The sequence below is a fragment of the Nipponia nippon genome, unplaced genomic scaffold, assembly GCF_047370975.1.
Source record: "Nipponia nippon isolate SJK-2023a ecotype South Korea unplaced genomic scaffold, ASM4737097v1 scaffold_5, whole genome shotgun sequence".
Classification (NCBI taxonomy): domain Eukaryota; kingdom Metazoa; phylum Chordata; class Aves; order Pelecaniformes; family Threskiornithidae; genus Nipponia; species Nipponia nippon.
The window spans coordinates 9,627,036-9,644,236 of record NW_028262369.1 but is presented as its reverse complement, the minus strand read 5'-3'; the positions used below and the strand labels follow the sequence as shown (position 1 = coordinate 9,644,236).

Sequence of the window (17,201 nt, the reverse complement as noted above, 5' to 3'; positions counted from 1 at the left end):
CTTCCCCCGGGGGTGCGGGGCAGCCCCGCTGCCAGGACGCCCCGGCGCCGGGGGGGTGCGCTGCCCCGCGGTACGCCCGGCCGCACCGCACCGCACCGCACCGCACCGCACCGCGCCGCGCCGAGCCCGGCCCCGCTGAGCCGAGCCGAGCCGAGCCGAGCCGAGCCGGGGCGGGGCGGGGCGGGGCGGGGCGGTGGGAGGGGGCTGGCCGCGGGGCCGTAGCGCAGCGGGGCGGCGGGCGCAGAGCGCGGCGGGCAGGGCAGGGCAGCGCTCCGCACCGCACCGCACGCCGCGCACCGGGCGCTCCATGAGCCGCCGCCGCCGCGGGGGGGGCTCGGCGCTGCGCTCGCTCCCCGCCGCGCCGCCGGGGCCGGGATGTGACTTGCGGCGGGCTGGCGGACAGGGCTGCCCCGCCGCCCCCGGCCGCAGCAGCCAGCGGGTGAGTGAGTGAGTGAGTGAGCGGGCGAGCGAGCGGGGGGGAGCGGCGCGGCCCCCGGTCCCGGCTCCGCGGGGCTGGCCCGGGGGCGCGGCGCAGCCGGGGCAGCACAATGGAGCCGCTGGCCCGGCTGGGCGCCGTCCGCTGCCCGCGGAATTAGCCCGGGGGCGGTGAGCAGGCGAGAGGCTGGATGGAGGAGCCCGGGAGGGGGATTAGACGGGATATAGGGCAGGACGGGGGGGAGCCGGAGCAGGGGGCTGCGCACCGCGGCGGGGAGCGGCGAAGGACGGGGGAGGAGGGTAGAGGAGTTGGGAGACGGGATGGGGAAGGGGAGCGGGGACGGGCGGGGGAGGGAGAGACTGGAAGAAGAGACCGAAGGGAGAAACGAGCGAAGGGACAAAAGAGCGGAGGCAGGAGCGGGACAGACATCGTGCGGGAGGAGGAGGAGGTTGCAGGCGGATTAAGGGGAGACCGGAGGGGAGGCAGCCGCGAACCGGCCCGCAGGAGGGGGCCGCTCGGCCGCGCTCCCGGGCGGGCACGGGGGAGTTGCGGCAAAGCCGGGCACCTTCGCGCCGTTCTCCGGCTCCCTTCTGGGCGGGAGCCCAAGGGCAGCGGCAGCGGGATCCGGGCCGAGGGGGAAGGAGAAGCCTTTCGCCGGCCCCTGGCTGCCGTTGTCTGGTCCCGGGGCCGGTGGGAGCCCCGGCCGGGGCGGTGGGTGCAGTGCAGCCCGCAGGAGGGCTGCGCAGCCCCAGCAGCTTTCTGCCTAGTTAATCAAAAGCCCCGTCTCTAGGTCAGCTCTCCCCAAAGCCAAATAGCCGTCGGATTTAGCACTTATGTGAACCCTTTGTTTACACCTGACCTAATGTTTATCCCAAGGCTAACAAGATTTCCTGCCTGCTGAACCTAAACGCCTAGGTTGGTTCTCATCGCTGTAGTACTGAGTATCTGTGTCGGTGATCTGCTTGCTACTTACCGGCAGTGAATATCGGTGTTGAGGTGTTCTTTTGCTGCATCAGAAGAAATCAGGTGAAGGAAACCCATCTGTCGTGAGGCTGTGACATGAATAGAAACAGTCTGAGAATTAGCAAAGGAAAGAAAAACATTGATTGCTGTCAGTAGTATAATGAACGTCAGGCGTTACAGTCAGAAGTATCTAGGCACAGGCGATATACAGAATCCGACCGAAGGGAATTGTGAGCACCTAGAACATTAGAAAGATCATTTCATATTATATTCAGCATTGCGAAGTATTTCTAAATGAAGACAGTACTTCTTCCACGTGTCCTTTTTGGAGTGGGGTCTTGCTCTCTGTAACTGTGAGGCTGTGCGTAGCATGACGTGTATTATTCTAACGCAGGGGATGTCTAAATCACTGCTGTATTTCTGCATACAAAGCACAATTGCACTATTAATTATTATTCTGGAAATACGTCTCTTGAGTAGTCTGATCTTGGCTTGGCTGTTGCTGCTCTGGTATCAGTCCTGAAGCTCGTTCTTCAGATCTGATCCAAAGGAGCTGGCAGAGATCCCGTGCTGTGATTAATTCCTCACTCACTAGCATCGCTCCACAACACTTTGTGGTGGGGGCGGTTTTCTTTCGGAAATTGTACAGTGAACCAGTCTTCTGCCTGTGCGTGGCAGAGCAGGTTACTATTTGTGCTACTATTGCTTTTATTTACTAGATTGTTTTTCTTCTCTGTGATTGGATGCATTTTCCTGTATCAGTTGATTAACATTAGGACTCTAAGAAGGGGAAGAGATAATACATCTAACCATGAATAGCCTAACCTTAAATCTTTGCATGGTTACAGATTTATTCTTTATGTGTATTCTCTAGCAGCATACAGCAGTATCTTTTCGACCAGGTAAGACTTATTTGCAGTCTTTGGTCAGAAGAATTCAGTTATTGAAAGCCTCATTGATTTTTAACCGTGACAACTTTTTGATGACAGCTGTGAGATTTTCTCTTTCTGCTTAGTTGCTTGTAATTGTACTTCGTACCCGCTGGGGCAGCGTTGTGTCTGCCGCTTCTGTAGTGATTCTACACCAGATAATGTAGGGGACTTCACTCTGTTGAAAACAGTGGAGTTATTACTGTTGTCATTGAGAGCAGATTTTGGACGAAAAATTGAGGACTGGATTTGCAAGCTGTCCTGCTAGTTGTTTGCTGCTTTTGCCTGAAATGTCTAAGGCTTATTGATTCATTTTAAGTGCTCGTGATTGCTCTGGGTTCAGGTATGTTGCCTTAACTACTTGTAATGAGGTATAATTTTGGAGGGAGATCTGGGAACAGCAACAAAAAAATCTCAAGTTGATTTCCTTCTGTATGAACAGTTCCATTCAGCCACGCGGGGGATACGTTGGTGCCACTTACTATATCTGTGCTGGAATGTTTCTGTGACATTTCTATATTACTTGTGCTGTAGCTCTCTGGTAATGGTAGAAGTGAAGTGCCAGTCAAATAGAGCATTATTGTTACTGCGTGAGGTTGCGTAACTTTGCTAAGAGCTAATCTAGACATAAATTAGCGGTATTCCCTTGCTAACCTTGCATGTTGTAGTGCAGCGTTTTCCCTTGCCTGTACAGCTGTCTGAGCTCAGTGCTGAGTACCAGTGCTAGAGAGAGGATTTTGGCTGGTATCGGTCATGGGGGTTGATCATTAACGTTGCCAGTTTTTACCTAGTCAGGCAGAAATACGTAGTAAACAGGTTGCAAACATGGCTATATTGATAGCAGCGGTGAGGAAAAGATTCCTCGTTTGGAGATTTCCAGCCCTGCTTGCAAGCTTCGGTGTGGACAGGATCTGCTGTTTAGCCAGACTTACTGACATTTGGTAGGAGTATGATTTCATGTCAAGACCACCTGTCAGCAGTCCTAGAGATTTCTTGATCAATACTATAGCTATCTAGGAGATTTCTAAGAGAACCACTGTTTATTTCCATCAGCTCTCCCACAAGTAATTTCACAAATGGAAGTAACTTGGGAAAACTCCTCTTGAGTTGAACGTCTCGGCGTTTCTGAATATATATTTTGTCTGAATTCTCAGTGTATTTTGTCACAGCTTAATTTCCCCTTCCAAAAGAAACTACTTCTTTGTACTCAAAATTCATTAACCCTCCCTTCCCCCCTCCCAAACACTTCCAAATAGGAAGAGGAAACAAATGATGGGCTGACAATATGACTGCTTACCCATGCAGCACAATCTCCATGGAAACAGACTGTCCTAGAATAGCTCAATCACATGAGGGTTACATGACGTGAATAAAGTAACCAGAAAACTGGAAAATGTCTTAGAACTGGAGATACTTGCACTTAATTCATTACCCCCCAGGTCTTTGGAGAGTAGCTCATAAACAAAGCTAGTATTGAAACCAATTTAGTACACGCATATCATAATTTGTAAGTGATAGGATAGTGGAAAATTAACATGATCCTCACTTAAGGGCTGTTTATTGTTTCTAGTTTGGGAGACGTTTAGAATGAATTTTGAATAATTTTCCACATGACCTCCTGCTTCTTGAAATTGGTACCAGTGGTTTGCAGCATTGCCTTAGTAGATCCTTGTGGGTTTCCTCCCTTTGTGTCAGCAGGCACTGACCATTTCCCACTTTTTAGGACATTTTGGGTATTCCAAAGAGCAAATGCGCTAGTTGAAGTAGGAACAGCCTGTGCATAGAAGGAATTGCAAAATTACCTTCAGAGTGTTTCCTTCTAGTTAATTATGTACTCATCGGGCAAGGAGAATCATTGAGTGTGACCATATTCAATACAAAAATGAATATATTTCACTGACGATTAGTTTTCTGTCTGTAAAGTCAGTGTTTTTAATGTGAGTGTTGTGACAGAGTCATTGAGAAACCTGTTATACCAATCAGATATAAACAAGTAAATATTTTACCAATTCACCATAAAGTAAATTACAGCTAGGTAGGAAAAAAAAATCATTAGTCATTAGCTGCAGGTCATTGCATCATTAGAACACTTTCAGCAGCGCAAGGATACTGTAATTTCTATGGGCAGGCAAAGATATCAATTACCCTGTTTGTCCAATCCCAGATCACATTATTTGTCACAGTTTCCAGTTCTGAGATGAAGTTTTGTAATAAGCTTTTTTTGTCTGTTGTATGAATGAAGGCCATAAAGTCATTACGCATTTATATTAGCACATTTGCTGTCTTGGTGCCTCTAATAGGAAACAGCATAATTTCCATCATTTGTCTCCTGGCAGAGGCCAAAAACAGGCATTGGTCATTACTCAGTGAAAGGGGAATGAACATTAGTTTGATATTGAGATCCTCAAGATTTAACTCTGATCATTACAGGACTGTAATGCACAGGAAGAAAACCCATAGTTCTCAGCTGGGAGACCGTACAGTTTCAGACAGTCTATGTAAATAGTTTTTGTGTTGGTTATGACTGATAACGTTCAGTGCAACATTGCACCCTTAATGTTAAACCATTTTAAATTCTCATTAAAGTTTTCAGTGTTTTCATTAAATGCATTTCTGATCTATGAAATGTCTTTAGATGGGTCATCATTTAGGGCTGTGTGTGTAACTTACAAAAGAGCTACTGATAGTTTCTCTGCTTCTCGCTTTATGCCTTAAACACATCATGTAAGCTATGCCACGAATGTTATTGCCTGCTTATGGTGCTTTTCTTCCATACGGTCATACCATACAAATGGAAGCCTTGCTCTGAACACTTCCACCTCGGCACATTGCTCACGTCAGTGAACGCAGCCCTGCCGGAACCTGCAGCCCTAACGGTGCAGCGAAGGTTAACAGCGTCAGGTTTCAGATCTGGTGCATGTAGTGTTGACTTCAGACTGCCTTACAGGGCAGCTATCGCTGGGGCAGCTTGTTCATTTAAAGGTTACATTTTTAGCAATCTCCTTTGCCCTGCTTTGTTTAATAAAAGCAAATGCCATAACATATATATTTTTAAAGCACCTAACCCATGTCCTTTCTAAAACTAAGTTGGAATTTGTCCAGGCCTTTGGTCCTGATGGTCGAGTGGGAAGTGTTGCGTTCCTAGAGAGTTTACCATTGTTCACTCTCTGGGTTGGGGAAAGTGATGCTCTGTTTTTTGTTGTTTGTTTCCTTTGAATGGCTTTCGACTTGCTAAGCAGCACAGTGAGTCATTATTTTTGATTAGCTGATTGATGACACTGCATGTGTGCACCATTGTTACAGAATACGGGATTTCTCTAGCCAACCGTTCCTATTTGCAAATGCAATCTAATGCCTGGGCTTTGGAAGAGGATGAGAGGAGTGAATATTATAGCAGCCTATTGACCGAGCATGAAAACAAGATTTTCCTTTTAAAAAAAAGCACAATGTTTATTTTCTTGGGACTGCTCTAGCCTTAAAAAAAAAAAAGTGTTTTTGACTCAGCCTTTATTCCAGTAAAAGGAGCGAGGCTGTGAAACAGTCTAATGCTGATACAACTTACGCTTGCACCAGGCCCAGTGCAATCTACACATACTTTAAGCACCTGAATTTGAACAATAAAGTACTGTAGATAATTTATTGTTTTGCAACAGGATACATGATTTCTTCTGGTTGAGTTTCAGGATACTTGCAGGGGCAGTGTTTGGAAATGTTATTTTCAATCTGTGCAAACACAGAAATGAGTCACTTTGCATTCTGAGTACAGCAGGCAAAAGCAGCTTTCCGGGAGGGCAGCAAAGGGCACTGGGGGTAGGCTATGCCAGCAACAAACCCAGTGCAAGAAAACACTAAACATGGGCTATTGAAACAAGCTGGGCTTCCAATTGCTGTCATATCCTTCAAAGTGAACTGTAGCTAAACAAACAAATATTTTGTTGTCTCAGCCAGAAAAATGAAAACCTACCCAGCCATTGGTTTCTTCCTCCTCTTCGTGATCAGCTATGGCTCTTCTGAAAACTCAAGTACGTCTAGAGGGTGCGGACTGGATCTCCTCCCTCAGTACGTTTACCTGTGCGACCTGGATGCCATTTGGGGAATAGTTGTGGAGGCAGTTGCGGGGGCCGGTGTGCTGACGACGTTATTGCTGATGCTGATTTTGCTGGTGAGGCTGCCCTTCATCAAGGACAAGGAGAAGAAGAGCCCCCTGGGAATGCACTTCCTCTTTCTTTTTGGGACTCTGGGACTGTTTGGGCTGACGTTTGCTTTCATCATACAGGAAGATGAAACGGTGTGCTCTACCCGAAGATTTCTATGGGGAGTTATCTTTGCTTTGTGCTTCTCGTGCTTGCTAGCTCAAGCCTGGAGACTTCGTAGACTAGTTCGACATGGGAAGAGTCCATCTGGCTGGCATCTAGCTGGTGTGGCGATCTGCCTGATGCTCGTTCAGGTCATTATTGCAACTGAGTGGTTAATACTGACCATTGTCAGAGATAACAAGTTGGCCTGCAGCTATGAACCAATGGATTTTGCTATGGCTTTGATTTATGTTATGTTCCTGATGGTATTTACCATGGGATTTTCTCTTTTCACTCTCTGTGGAAAGTTTAAGAAATGGAAGAAAAATGGAGTATGCCTCATTATAACGCTTTTTTTTTCCATTCTGATTTGGGTAGCCTGGATGACTATGTACCTCTTTGGTAATGCTGAGCTAAAGAGAAGAGACAAATGGAGTGATCCCACTCTTGCTATTGCACTGGTGTCCAGTGGTTGGGTGTTCGTTATTTTTCACGCCATCCCAGAGGTCCACTGTACCATCCTTCCATCGCAGCAGGAAAACACTCCCAATTATTTTGATACTTCACAGCCAAGGATGCGTGAAACTGCTTTTGAGGAAGATATACAGCTTCCTCGGAGCTACATGGAAAATAAGGCCTTTTCAATGGATGAGCATAATGCAGGTAAGAATTTACTATAGAGGACTATATTTTTCTGTAGTAGCCAAGAAAATCATCTGTACGAGACATTTTTCAGGTGTTCAAAACAAGGGTCATTATAAATGCCTTATTTTCCACACTACATATTGTTCCCTTTTACAATTTTCATTAAGATAGCACCTGGGGGGGGGGGGGGGGAAATGAAAAAACGGAATACAGAAAACACATCTTTGGTTAAAATTATTCTTCTGCATGTTGTTTTTTCATTGAAAAACTGAACAATTTCAAATACAAAGCCAACACTGAAAGCCAAAACAATTCACTCTGGAAAAAACAGCCTCTGTTTTAAAATAGTTTAAATGACATTTTTTGTCATTGTCAGTTAACAACACGTAATATGAAATTTTTTCTTGGGTTTTTGGAAAATATCAAGTGCTCTATGGTACAAAATGCTCAGCCTCTTGAGCAACAAAATTATTATTAATTATATTTCCATTAAAATAGGATTTAGTGCCACTGTGGGGGAAAAAAAATGCAAAGTGGCGTATAGACAGGTTCAAAGACAGTCTTTGTTCTGACAGCTTTCACGTCTGAACAGAGCATGTACAGACAGAGGTTTCCAGGTAATGGTTGCTTTCCTTGTCATAGCTGTTTGGTGACATAGAACAAAGTGGGATGACACATCATTAAAATCTGCAATGAAAATGTTTTTGAGTGATTACTGAAAGGGCCAGCAACAACTGCTAGCTTAAGAGATCCAAAACCTTGCTGAATGCTTCACCCATATCAGAAAATACACAGGGATGCTTACCTGACTGGCGCTGGGAAGCAGGAGCCCGATGGCATTCTGTAGTGCAGGTTGGGGTCTGGTGCTGCCCCACAGTTAGATAAAGGATCTCAGTACTAGTCACGCTGCTTTTCATTCACTCAAATTGAGAAGAGGACTTTGGTATCCCAGCCAATAGTTGCCACGTGGCTTTGGCAGGCCCCAAAAGAAGCCTTGGGGCACGTTGTCCAGGCACGTCACCTTCCTGTTCATCTTTATGTATCTTTGATTTCCTCTGGGTTTGATTTTCCTCTGGATATAGACCAGCCATGGAGGAAAACAGCACTCTTGTTTGGCACAACGTTGGGTCAGGAAGGCATTTTTCCTCTAAGTGTTTTAGCAGGAACTTTAAAGGTCTCCTCCTAGTATGGAAGCTTTGAACAGAAGGGAGTTAAGTTCTGTGAGTATATACCAAGGGCAGTGGTAAAACAAACCAAAAATCACATGGATAAAAGAATGGCTGTTTATGACTAATGTTTCAGAGCTGCAGAGGCAGCTTCACGATGGACTGTAAAAGCACTCTTTTTTTTTTTTTTTTTTACTGTCCTCCATCCCCCATTAAATTAATTTCATAGTAAGGTAACTGCAGTGGCTTCAGTGGAGCTGTTTCTGACTAAGGCAGCTCTAAGAACAAAATTGGATCTTTCACTTTGTATTATTTCCATTCATGCGTACATTTTAAAAAAGAACTGGAAGCTCCTTTTTGATCTAACCATTCAGTGATTAAGATTTTTAGTGACATGGGTAGACGTATGATAGCTATATAATCATTATAGTGTCTGCTATAGTGCAATTTATGTTCTGTTTTAATCTATCTGAATCTTACGCGGTACAATACAAAATAGATTTCCCTGTTGCCCTTATTAATATTTATCGTAATAAATGCATGTCGTTCCTATTCCTATGGCATGTGGGAGAAGGATACATACATTTTTAATAAGTCAAAACAGATTCATTATTCCCTTGCAGCGGTTCTTTAAGTACAGACTTATGACAACAGGGTTTGGAGACAAAACTTGCTAGTATGGTAGAGACTGAAAGTAAATACAGGTAATAATATTTAAGCCACATATTATGGCTGCTGAAGTGTTAATTGAAGTCAGATCACTCTACTGACGGTTGTCAGTGGCTAAGCACCTGGAATCTATTAGCAATTGGCTCTCTGCAGGTATGTGGGGAATGTTCTCTTCTCTTACTCATTTAATTAACCTCAATTCAAGAATTCATCATTAAGAGCTTAGAAATTAAAGGAAGGGTACTTTCTTCAATTATACTTAAGAACGATGTTTAAGAATATGAGATCTACTAGTTGTAAAATTTTGGAAGACACGATAACCAGAAAACACCTCTTAGTTCCCTGACAGTAATACTTGTTTTAGTAAGTAGTCAGCTTTAAATAGAAAATGTGCTTGGACACACATATTTTCCATTAATTCTTGTTATTTCCATTAATACTTGTATAAAGTAATTTAGTAATTTTCCTCTTTTTTTCTTCAAGATTTTAAAGCAGCATTTTAAGAATCTGAACAACCTTTAAACTATAGGTTCGAACAAGCATTATGTTCTCCTAGTTCTCTCCTTCTTAGCAAAATGTAGCTCCAAGTGATACATACCAGCAAGAGCTGTTCTATTCCAGCAATATCATTAAGCATTAATAAAGCACAACTATTTTAAAGTTTTAAAGCCAGTTATTTAAACATCATTTAAACAACATATTTATCTGGGATTTTAATATTCATACGATAGATAAGTTGAAATGTCCACTTAAGAGTTATTTTCATACCTGTGTCTTGCAAAAATGTTAGTAAAGTATTTAGAAACCCTGGAAAAAGGCAACTTGAATGAGTTCTCAGTGCTCTCTGGAAGTGCAGTGCACACCAGTAGGGAAACTTCTGTAAGGCAAAGAGAATTTGCTTATACATGAAAAATCTGGATGTGAAATGTAGAATGCTACAGCTGTCAAGAAACCCAAGCCTAAGCAGCTCTGGTACTCACTGAATTTTATTTAATAACTTTTAGTACTACAAGTCACCCTCAGAGCCAATGCCTAAAAACAAAGTTAACATGTAAAATATGTGTTAAAGGGAGACTTTGACATGACATTTGCTCAAATCTTCTTGGCATTTTTTTTTTTTTTTACCTATACATACTCTACACAAGTAGATGTATTTAATAGTAATGGAAAAAGTACAAGGAAAAATGGTAAAACTGGTATGAGAAAAAAATTCCAAAATGAGTATTTTGTCCACAAGCTTTGTCTCTGATTCTCATGTTAAAAGAATTTTAGACTTACTGCAATAATAGAGAAGAAAAATTTAGAAATATGAAATTGAATTTACTGGCTCTTTAAGATAACTTTGAAATGACCATGGAAATTTTGTGTAAATATTTTGTGTAAATGTGTAAATATTTTAATGATAGTATGCATTATAAAGAGATTTTTTTTTCTTTATGTGTACTAGCAAATACCAGTGCAATCGTTTGTGTCTAACACACAACAAGAAGCAAAACTACAAAGAAAGAATACCACTGCCCCTGAGATGGTTAAATATAAAATAAAAAATACATAATTCTAGTTCAGGCATTTTCATTTTTTGTTTTCTCAGTGTTCTGCAAAATTATCTAATTTAAAAATATAGAGCAAGTGGGGGTCTGTGTGTATCTGAAGTCAACAACTGAGCATTTGCAGGGCTGGATTTCTGAATTTCTGTGCTAAATCAATACTGTTCTTTGTCTCTGTGCACAACTCCCGAAGAGAGGAGTAGCAGTGGATAGAGGACAGCATATGGCAGGAGGATCCATTTAAATCTTCTTCCACACAGTGCAACTATATTAAATCCTGGCTTCCTTAAAGTCTGTGCTGAAATTCTGGTGAACTTCAGCTCATTCACCATTTCAGCCAGAGCAGGTAGAATTGTAATTTGAATTAAATCTAAGAGAAATCCTTGCCCCAGGTGCCTGAACTAGGCGTGTGTCTATTTACCAGCTCCCAGATGAGCATTGCCCATTGTAACCACGCAACTCGCATGGATAAATGAGCTCTGTTCCCTGGCCACATCTGAATTCAGTGAAGCCATTATTTACCCCCGAAGTAAAAAGAGAGCTTGTATGTGCCAGTCCCCGGACTGGTTTAGAGAGAAAGGAGCGTACCCTTAACTCTGCGTATCTCTCATTCAGAATATACATCTTGAATCCAAACTTGTGCTGAAATTAATGGAGAGACTGATGTATTTCTGGTATAAACATTCAGAAGGACAATCAGTATCTTCTCTTTTGCTTCAGTCATTTGCCATGTTTAAGCTATTCGAAAGCAATATTTACTTCATATTTCTAGTTTCTCAGAGTAAATATAATCTGAAACATCTGGAAAATCCTTATACGCTAGTCATGCTGAAGTAATGCTCAGGGGGGTTGTGAGCATGCTTACTGGCTCGAGCACTGTTTTGGATCCCTGTCCTCTGCGTTTGATAGAAAGCAAAATGTAATATTATTTTACTTAACCCCACAGTATCCAGACCAATACCATAAGCACTTTGCAAAATACCTTGCGCAACATACATCAGAAGAAGACGTTTAGCTCCTATTGAAGTGAGACTAAGCAAACTGCAAAAATTGGGTTCCAATAGATTTTTTTTTTGCCATTCCACAGTGAACAGTTAATTTTCTGTAAAACTGATCCTTCTGAGATCCATCCCCAACTACAGAAGAAAAACTGCTGTTCAAAAGCCACGTGAAAACTGGTATGGCAGCATGAAAGTTAAAATCAATGGCAGAGTTCCCAATAACTAAACTGGAAGCAAGATACTTTTATGATTTGAAAGGAGATGCACAGCATTAATTGTGTTCCTAAGAACAATCTCTCTTTTCTAAACACAGCGCTAAGAACGGCAGGATTTCGAAATGGCAGTTTGGGAAGCCGACCTAGTGCTCCTTTTAGAAGCAATGTTTATCAGCCAACTGAGATGGCAGTTGTGCTAAATGGTGGGACTGTAAGTATCAAAACGTGATGATTTAAGAAATCTTTGATATGCACTGATATATACAACCACTATTAATTGAAAAACCTGCTTTTAGCTTATTCACAGCAGGGGGGAAAGCTATAAATGAAAATTCAGGCAGCAAGTAATGCTTCCCTTCCCTCTAGAAAAGATGTAATTACCAAGTATTTTGCATTTCTTTACTCGGCCGTTCACATTTTGCAGTGTAGCTTGAGTGAACCAAGTTCTTTGGTGAGAACGCATATTCAATGGCCCTTTCAAATTAAATTTGTGTTAAGGTATTTAACATAACTATTAAGTGACACGATTTCTAACCTGATTTTTTTTTCAAGATGATGTGAGTCACACAAATGTTTACAGGCCAGTATGTTACTTTAAATAAGAATCATTGTTGCAGATAGTGGTGGTCTCTCACGTATCTTCCATTTTCTTGTAAAATGTATGTAATTCTTTGTAAGTACGTTACAGATGTGTATGTCTCTGGGAAAGGGATTCATAAAAGAGGAATATAGAATATTTTCATGTTAATAGCATTGATTTTTCTTTCTTAGACAATAGTTTGGCATGCCATTCTTTGATAGACCTGTTTTTCTGCAGCCTGGTTGTTGTAAGAATGGCTTAGTGATCTGATGCCAAACAGACTTTCTGAATGTTTTTCACATGATGTGTAATTTGCACTTGAAGGCATTTCATATAGCAGGCATACTGCTGAAAAAGAAGAATTTTCATCCCCATATTTTTCATGCATACCTACATGCTTCTTAAAAATCTACCCATGAGCCAGTTTATACTCATGTGAGTTGGGTTTTCTTTATTTTGAATCATGAGCTGATTCCATAACTCAACCTCTACATTTAAAACCAAATAATGTGACCTGATGGCAGGTGTCTTTTTGTTTTTAAACAAGTAAAGTTTTGGTTGATTTTAGTGAACAAGAGGAACTAGATACAAGGATACTCCTGTGTGGGTCAGAGAGTGGGAAACATATCGACTTGAATAAAATGAAAAGGCTTGTCCTTTGCTGTCAGTAATGAATAGCATCCTTCTGATGCTTGGATCCATCTATGCCCATGTTTTCTGATACCAGAATATGCAGCTCAGGGAAAAGGCAGTTTAAGGATGAGAAGCTAGAGAATTTGTTTTGGGGTTTTTTTTTTGTTTGTTTTGCTTTGTTTTGAGGTGGATACAAAGCTTACTGGAGAACATCAGATAGTAAACCGAGAGGTTAATGTGTATATACAGTCATGGTTTTTACAGAGAGGTAAACGTACTGTATGGGTGGAAGATGAGTTTGTTTGTATCGTCACTTTGCTCTGGAACTACTGTCTGGAAAGCTGTCTTGTACATGTAGCATGATAACACTGATTTTTGAACAGACTAGATCTCTCAGCTATGGGTTTATTATCCTTATTTCCAGATACCAACTGCTCCGCCAAGTTACACTGGACGACACCTCTGGTGAAAGGCTGTAGGCTGTAGAGAATAAGAATCCTTGTTGCAGATGTTGTTCCCTGGCAGTGTGTCTTTGAGGGAGGAATCCATAACAGTACCAGAACAAAGCAACAAAACATCCAGGAGCTTTTGAAATCCTACAGAGGATTTTGTCTAAACGCGAACACCATTGAACTGATAATTGCAAAAACAAAATTGTAAAACTGAAGCTGAATCTAATTTAAAATAGAAGTAGGCACACCTTAAATTGGAAGAGAGGGATATTGTATTCTGAAATGTAAGATATTGTCTGTAACTAGTGTGCGAGGCAAGCCTGTTTTTGCTGGTTGCCAGTTGCTTGCAAAATACCCTCCTCTCACCTAAACTTAATTCATGTTGCCACAAGAGATTGCCACTACAGTGTGAAAACATGCAGGATTTCTTTCCATTTTGCTCCTTTTCCCTTCATTTCAAACGTCATGAAAAGTACCTTCTTTGCTTCATTATCTAGCTGTCTGTACAGTCACGTAGCGTCATGTGTAGTCAAGCATTGTCACTCAGTGGCAACTAAATTACCATTACACTGTAGGCTGATACTCTTCTCTTTAAAAGCTGGTGTGGGAAACGCAGTTCTGGAGGGACGAAAGGTCTATGCATGTTTCATGCGAGTTATGGAGCTTCTCGAGGCAGAGAGAAAAAGCGTAGGTCCGGCGCGGAGGCAGCTCTCCTCGGCCGCGTGGGATCGATTCCCCGTTATTCCAGCCTCAACCCCGGCTGCGAGCAAAGAGCCGCGCGCTCTCACGTCTCCTACAGACGAAGCCGTTAGGTGGAACTTTGAAGGGATATACTTTTGCAGAGGCTTAGCCGGGGAGAGGACGTGACTCGAGTTTGCCAAGGAGGTTGTTGTGGTGGTGGGTTAAAGGCAAGCCGCTGTGCTGAGCCAGCCTGGTCTGTTGGGCTGCTCCTGCCACGCCGGGAAGCGGTGGCAGCTGGGAAGCACTGACCACCTTTCAGGAGAAACTCAGCAGCAGATGGGGTCGAGACCTCCCTTTCTAATCCCCGTTCATATGAGTAGTCCCCTTGACTGCAGTTGTTTGTGCATTTAAATGTGGTTGTGCATTTTAGTGCCTAGCTAGTAGAATCTCCGTGCTGGAGGTGGTTTGTTGTTGTTTTTGTTTTCTTAAGGTGGTTTCTTCCCTACTCCTCCCCTTCCCCTCCGCTCTTTTGAGTTGATATAAGGCAGACTTTCTTAAAGCTTTTTATCTTTGTTTTCTCCAGGTTATTTAAAAGGTTCCCATTGCCCATTGTTTGTGCCATGGTTTTTCATTATGTTTAAGCAATCATTCCTTTATTTAACATTTAATACATGTCGGACATTGAAAACATCATTGTATCCTCACTGTTTGGCCAATGTTAATCTTAGCTTTCCTTGATACTAAAAGCTAATTGTTTTTACTTGAGGGCATAGGAAACGTATAACAATTAAACTTTGCATATGCTGTAATAAAAATATATATTTTCAAACTAAAAAAATATAATGTACAAATAACTAAATAGCTTAGTAGCTTCACAGGACGAAGTTACTTGCTGTATACCGCAAAAGAAAGACAAGCTTTTTATTTTTCAAGAGTCTTCCTGATTCTTCATGTACCTCCATTTCTACTGAATTAGGAACCTAGTCCTGCAGACCTGTACTCCCACGAGTAGTCCCATCGACACCAGTAGGCCTACATACAGGTACAGAGGCTGCAAGACCAGTCCCTAAGTGTTGCACACAGATATATATGTGTATATATATATGGAAAAAATATATATTGCCATTCTTGCCATGATCATCTTATGGGGTTTTATTTCTAAAGCCCGTCTCTTCCAGAAGCAATGTTTTTCTGTCGTGCATGAGTAAAAGAGTATGTTACCTCCCCCCTGCCCTTCCCTCCAGGCAAAAAAAGCATGTGCTTGTTTTAGGGATTGCTTATTTTATTTTGTAATTAACTAGATGGCCTTAGTAACCAAGTAGGGTAGGGGTGGATATTGCATGCTATCCAGCAACTTAGAAATACAACTTGCTTGTTTTAAGCAAAGCTTTGATCAAATAAGATAGTATTTAAGATAATGATAGTTACCCAGAAGATGCATCATTTGGAACAATAGAAAACCTATTACCATCACTTGCCTGCAGAATTTTGCTTTTAAAAACCAATTTAAAAAAACCCTCATAAAACTCTATTGTAAAAACATGTAAGATGACCATGGCATAAATGGTAGGACAGCTTTCTTTTAAAAAGTTTATCATGCTACAACCAAGATTTATGAATTATAATACACATTTTACAGACCTTGGACAAAATCTGTACAAGATATAGTTATCTTAAGAAACGTTTTTTTCTTTTTCTAGATGTGACTGAATTGATAAATAGAGTTCCCAATCCTGCTCCTGATGAAGTAGTTTGGAATTTGAGGCCTTATGCAAAGATATGGCCAGATCCTACGAACTGCTACTCACGTGACTAGTCTCGTTGGGTTAGTCATGTGGACTGTTCACAAAATTAAACATTAGCAGGATTGGGTTTAATCTGTGGTGATGAAGGTGTGGCAATAGATTAGGAGGGTCTTTATTTTCCAACTTTATACAATTAGTAATAAGCAACTTTTTTTTTGTAAGTCACTAGTCTGTGATGTAAAATGCCCCAAATAAAACTGTAATTGAAGAAAGGCACATTTATGTTAACTTATATTTTTGTTACAGTAAACAAATTGTTTACTTTTGCCTTTTGTGAAAGTTACCTAGAATGTAGAGCATCTGTGAACAACATAATAAGTAAGTAAGCACAAGCCTTTCGCAGTTCAGTTAATTATAATTTGCTTTTATACTATAAAAGCTACTATGGTGTCCCTTGATGGTTATGGGCTCATGGTGTTTCCATGCAGAAAAATGAAATTGTAAAGCATCTGAAAAAACTATTACCGAAACAAGATTTATAATAACTGGCTTTTGATCAATGGCTGGGAAAAAAGCTCAAACCCATACTTTACAGATCCTGTCCTGCTTTCAGATGAGTTGAGGGTGTTCGACACTTGCCAGAAAACAGGTAGCATCTTCAGAAGAACACTCTCAATACATACAGTTGTTTCTATAAACAAGGTACATGAAATACTATAGAACTAGATGTTTCTGGTTTTAGTCTAAACACAGGCATCTGGTTGGCTTTGTTTGAGCTTGATGCCTTGGGTCTAACCGAAGGCCATGAAAAGGGAGCATTGTAGCTTTTATAATAAAACAATTGGACTATTCTACCAACTTACAGGATTACAAAGCAGGTGCTTTTTATTAATTGACGAGAGCTAAAGCTCATTTTTGATAGATAATATATATTTATTAAATGTATTAATGTGTGTTTTATAACGTACCCTTTTTTCCGCTATTGTTGCATACTGGTATCTTATTAAGTACATCTTTACAGGATTTTCAAGACAATCAATGTGTACCATGATGACTGTACATAAATATACAAAACTACAAAGGTTGTAAAGCATGGGCAAATGTTTTATTTTCAAAATGCTGTTCTTAACGAGAATAAAGGCTTTACTATTTACTTACAATGGTTGTGTTAACTTGGTGTTAAAATCCACCTAAAATTTTTCCATGACAGTAAACTGATGGTGCTACAGACAGCATTGTCTTGT

General features: G+C 41.6%; 2 protein-coding genes across 4 annotated transcripts in view; one reads left to right on the top strand and one right to left on the bottom strand.

Annotated features, from left to right (window-relative positions):
* The first annotated feature begins 259 nt into the window (after positions 1 to 259).
* GPRC5B (G protein-coupled receptor class C group 5 member B) lies at positions 260 to 17,117 on the top strand. 2 transcript variants are annotated; one of them, XM_087732128.1, is made up of 4 exons: positions 260 to 439; positions 6,273 to 7,286; positions 11,965 to 12,077; positions 15,913 to 17,117. In XM_087732128.1, the coding sequence occupies exons 2-4, from the start codon at positions 6,281 to 6,283 to the stop codon at positions 15,916 to 15,918; spliced, it is 1,125 nt and encodes a 374-aa protein (XP_087588254.1). In that variant the 5' UTR covers positions 260 to 439; positions 6,273 to 6,280; the 3' UTR covers positions 15,919 to 17,117. The 2 variants fall into 2 exon arrangements, with proteins under 2 accessions (XP_087588254.1, XP_087588253.1); XM_087732127.1 differs by having other exon boundaries at positions 13,504 to 17,117.
* IQCK (IQ motif containing K) overlaps positions 7,497 to 17,201 on the bottom strand; it is a 58,397-nt gene continuing 48,692 nt past the window's right edge. Inside the window, exon 9 of one of the 2 annotated variants that reach the window (XM_087732138.1) lies at positions 7,497 to 8,462. In XM_087732138.1, the coding sequence (XP_087588264.1) occupies positions 8,437 to 8,462 (26 nt within the window). In that variant the 3' untranslated portion in view covers positions 7,497 to 8,436. Of the gene's footprint in view, positions 8,463 to 9,880; positions 9,981 to 17,201 lie in introns of those variants that run through there. The other variant, XM_087732135.1, reaches the window with a different exon arrangement.

What these genes read in the sequence shown, in the direction of transcription:
- GPRC5B (XM_087732127.1), top strand. Translation starts at nt 6,281, where the DNA reads ATGAAAACCTACCCAGCCATTGGTTTCTTCCTCCTCTTCGTGATCAGC. An exon ending in AATGGATGAGCATAATGCAG is followed by an intron (nt 7,287 to 11,964) that starts GTAAGAATTTAC and finishes TTCTAAACACAG; the next exon opens with CGCTAAGAACGGCAGGATTT. An exon ending in TTGTGCTAAATGGTGGGACT is followed by an intron (nt 12,078 to 13,503) that starts GTAAGTATCAAA and finishes CCTTATTTCCAG; the next exon opens with ATACCAACTGCTCCGCCAAG.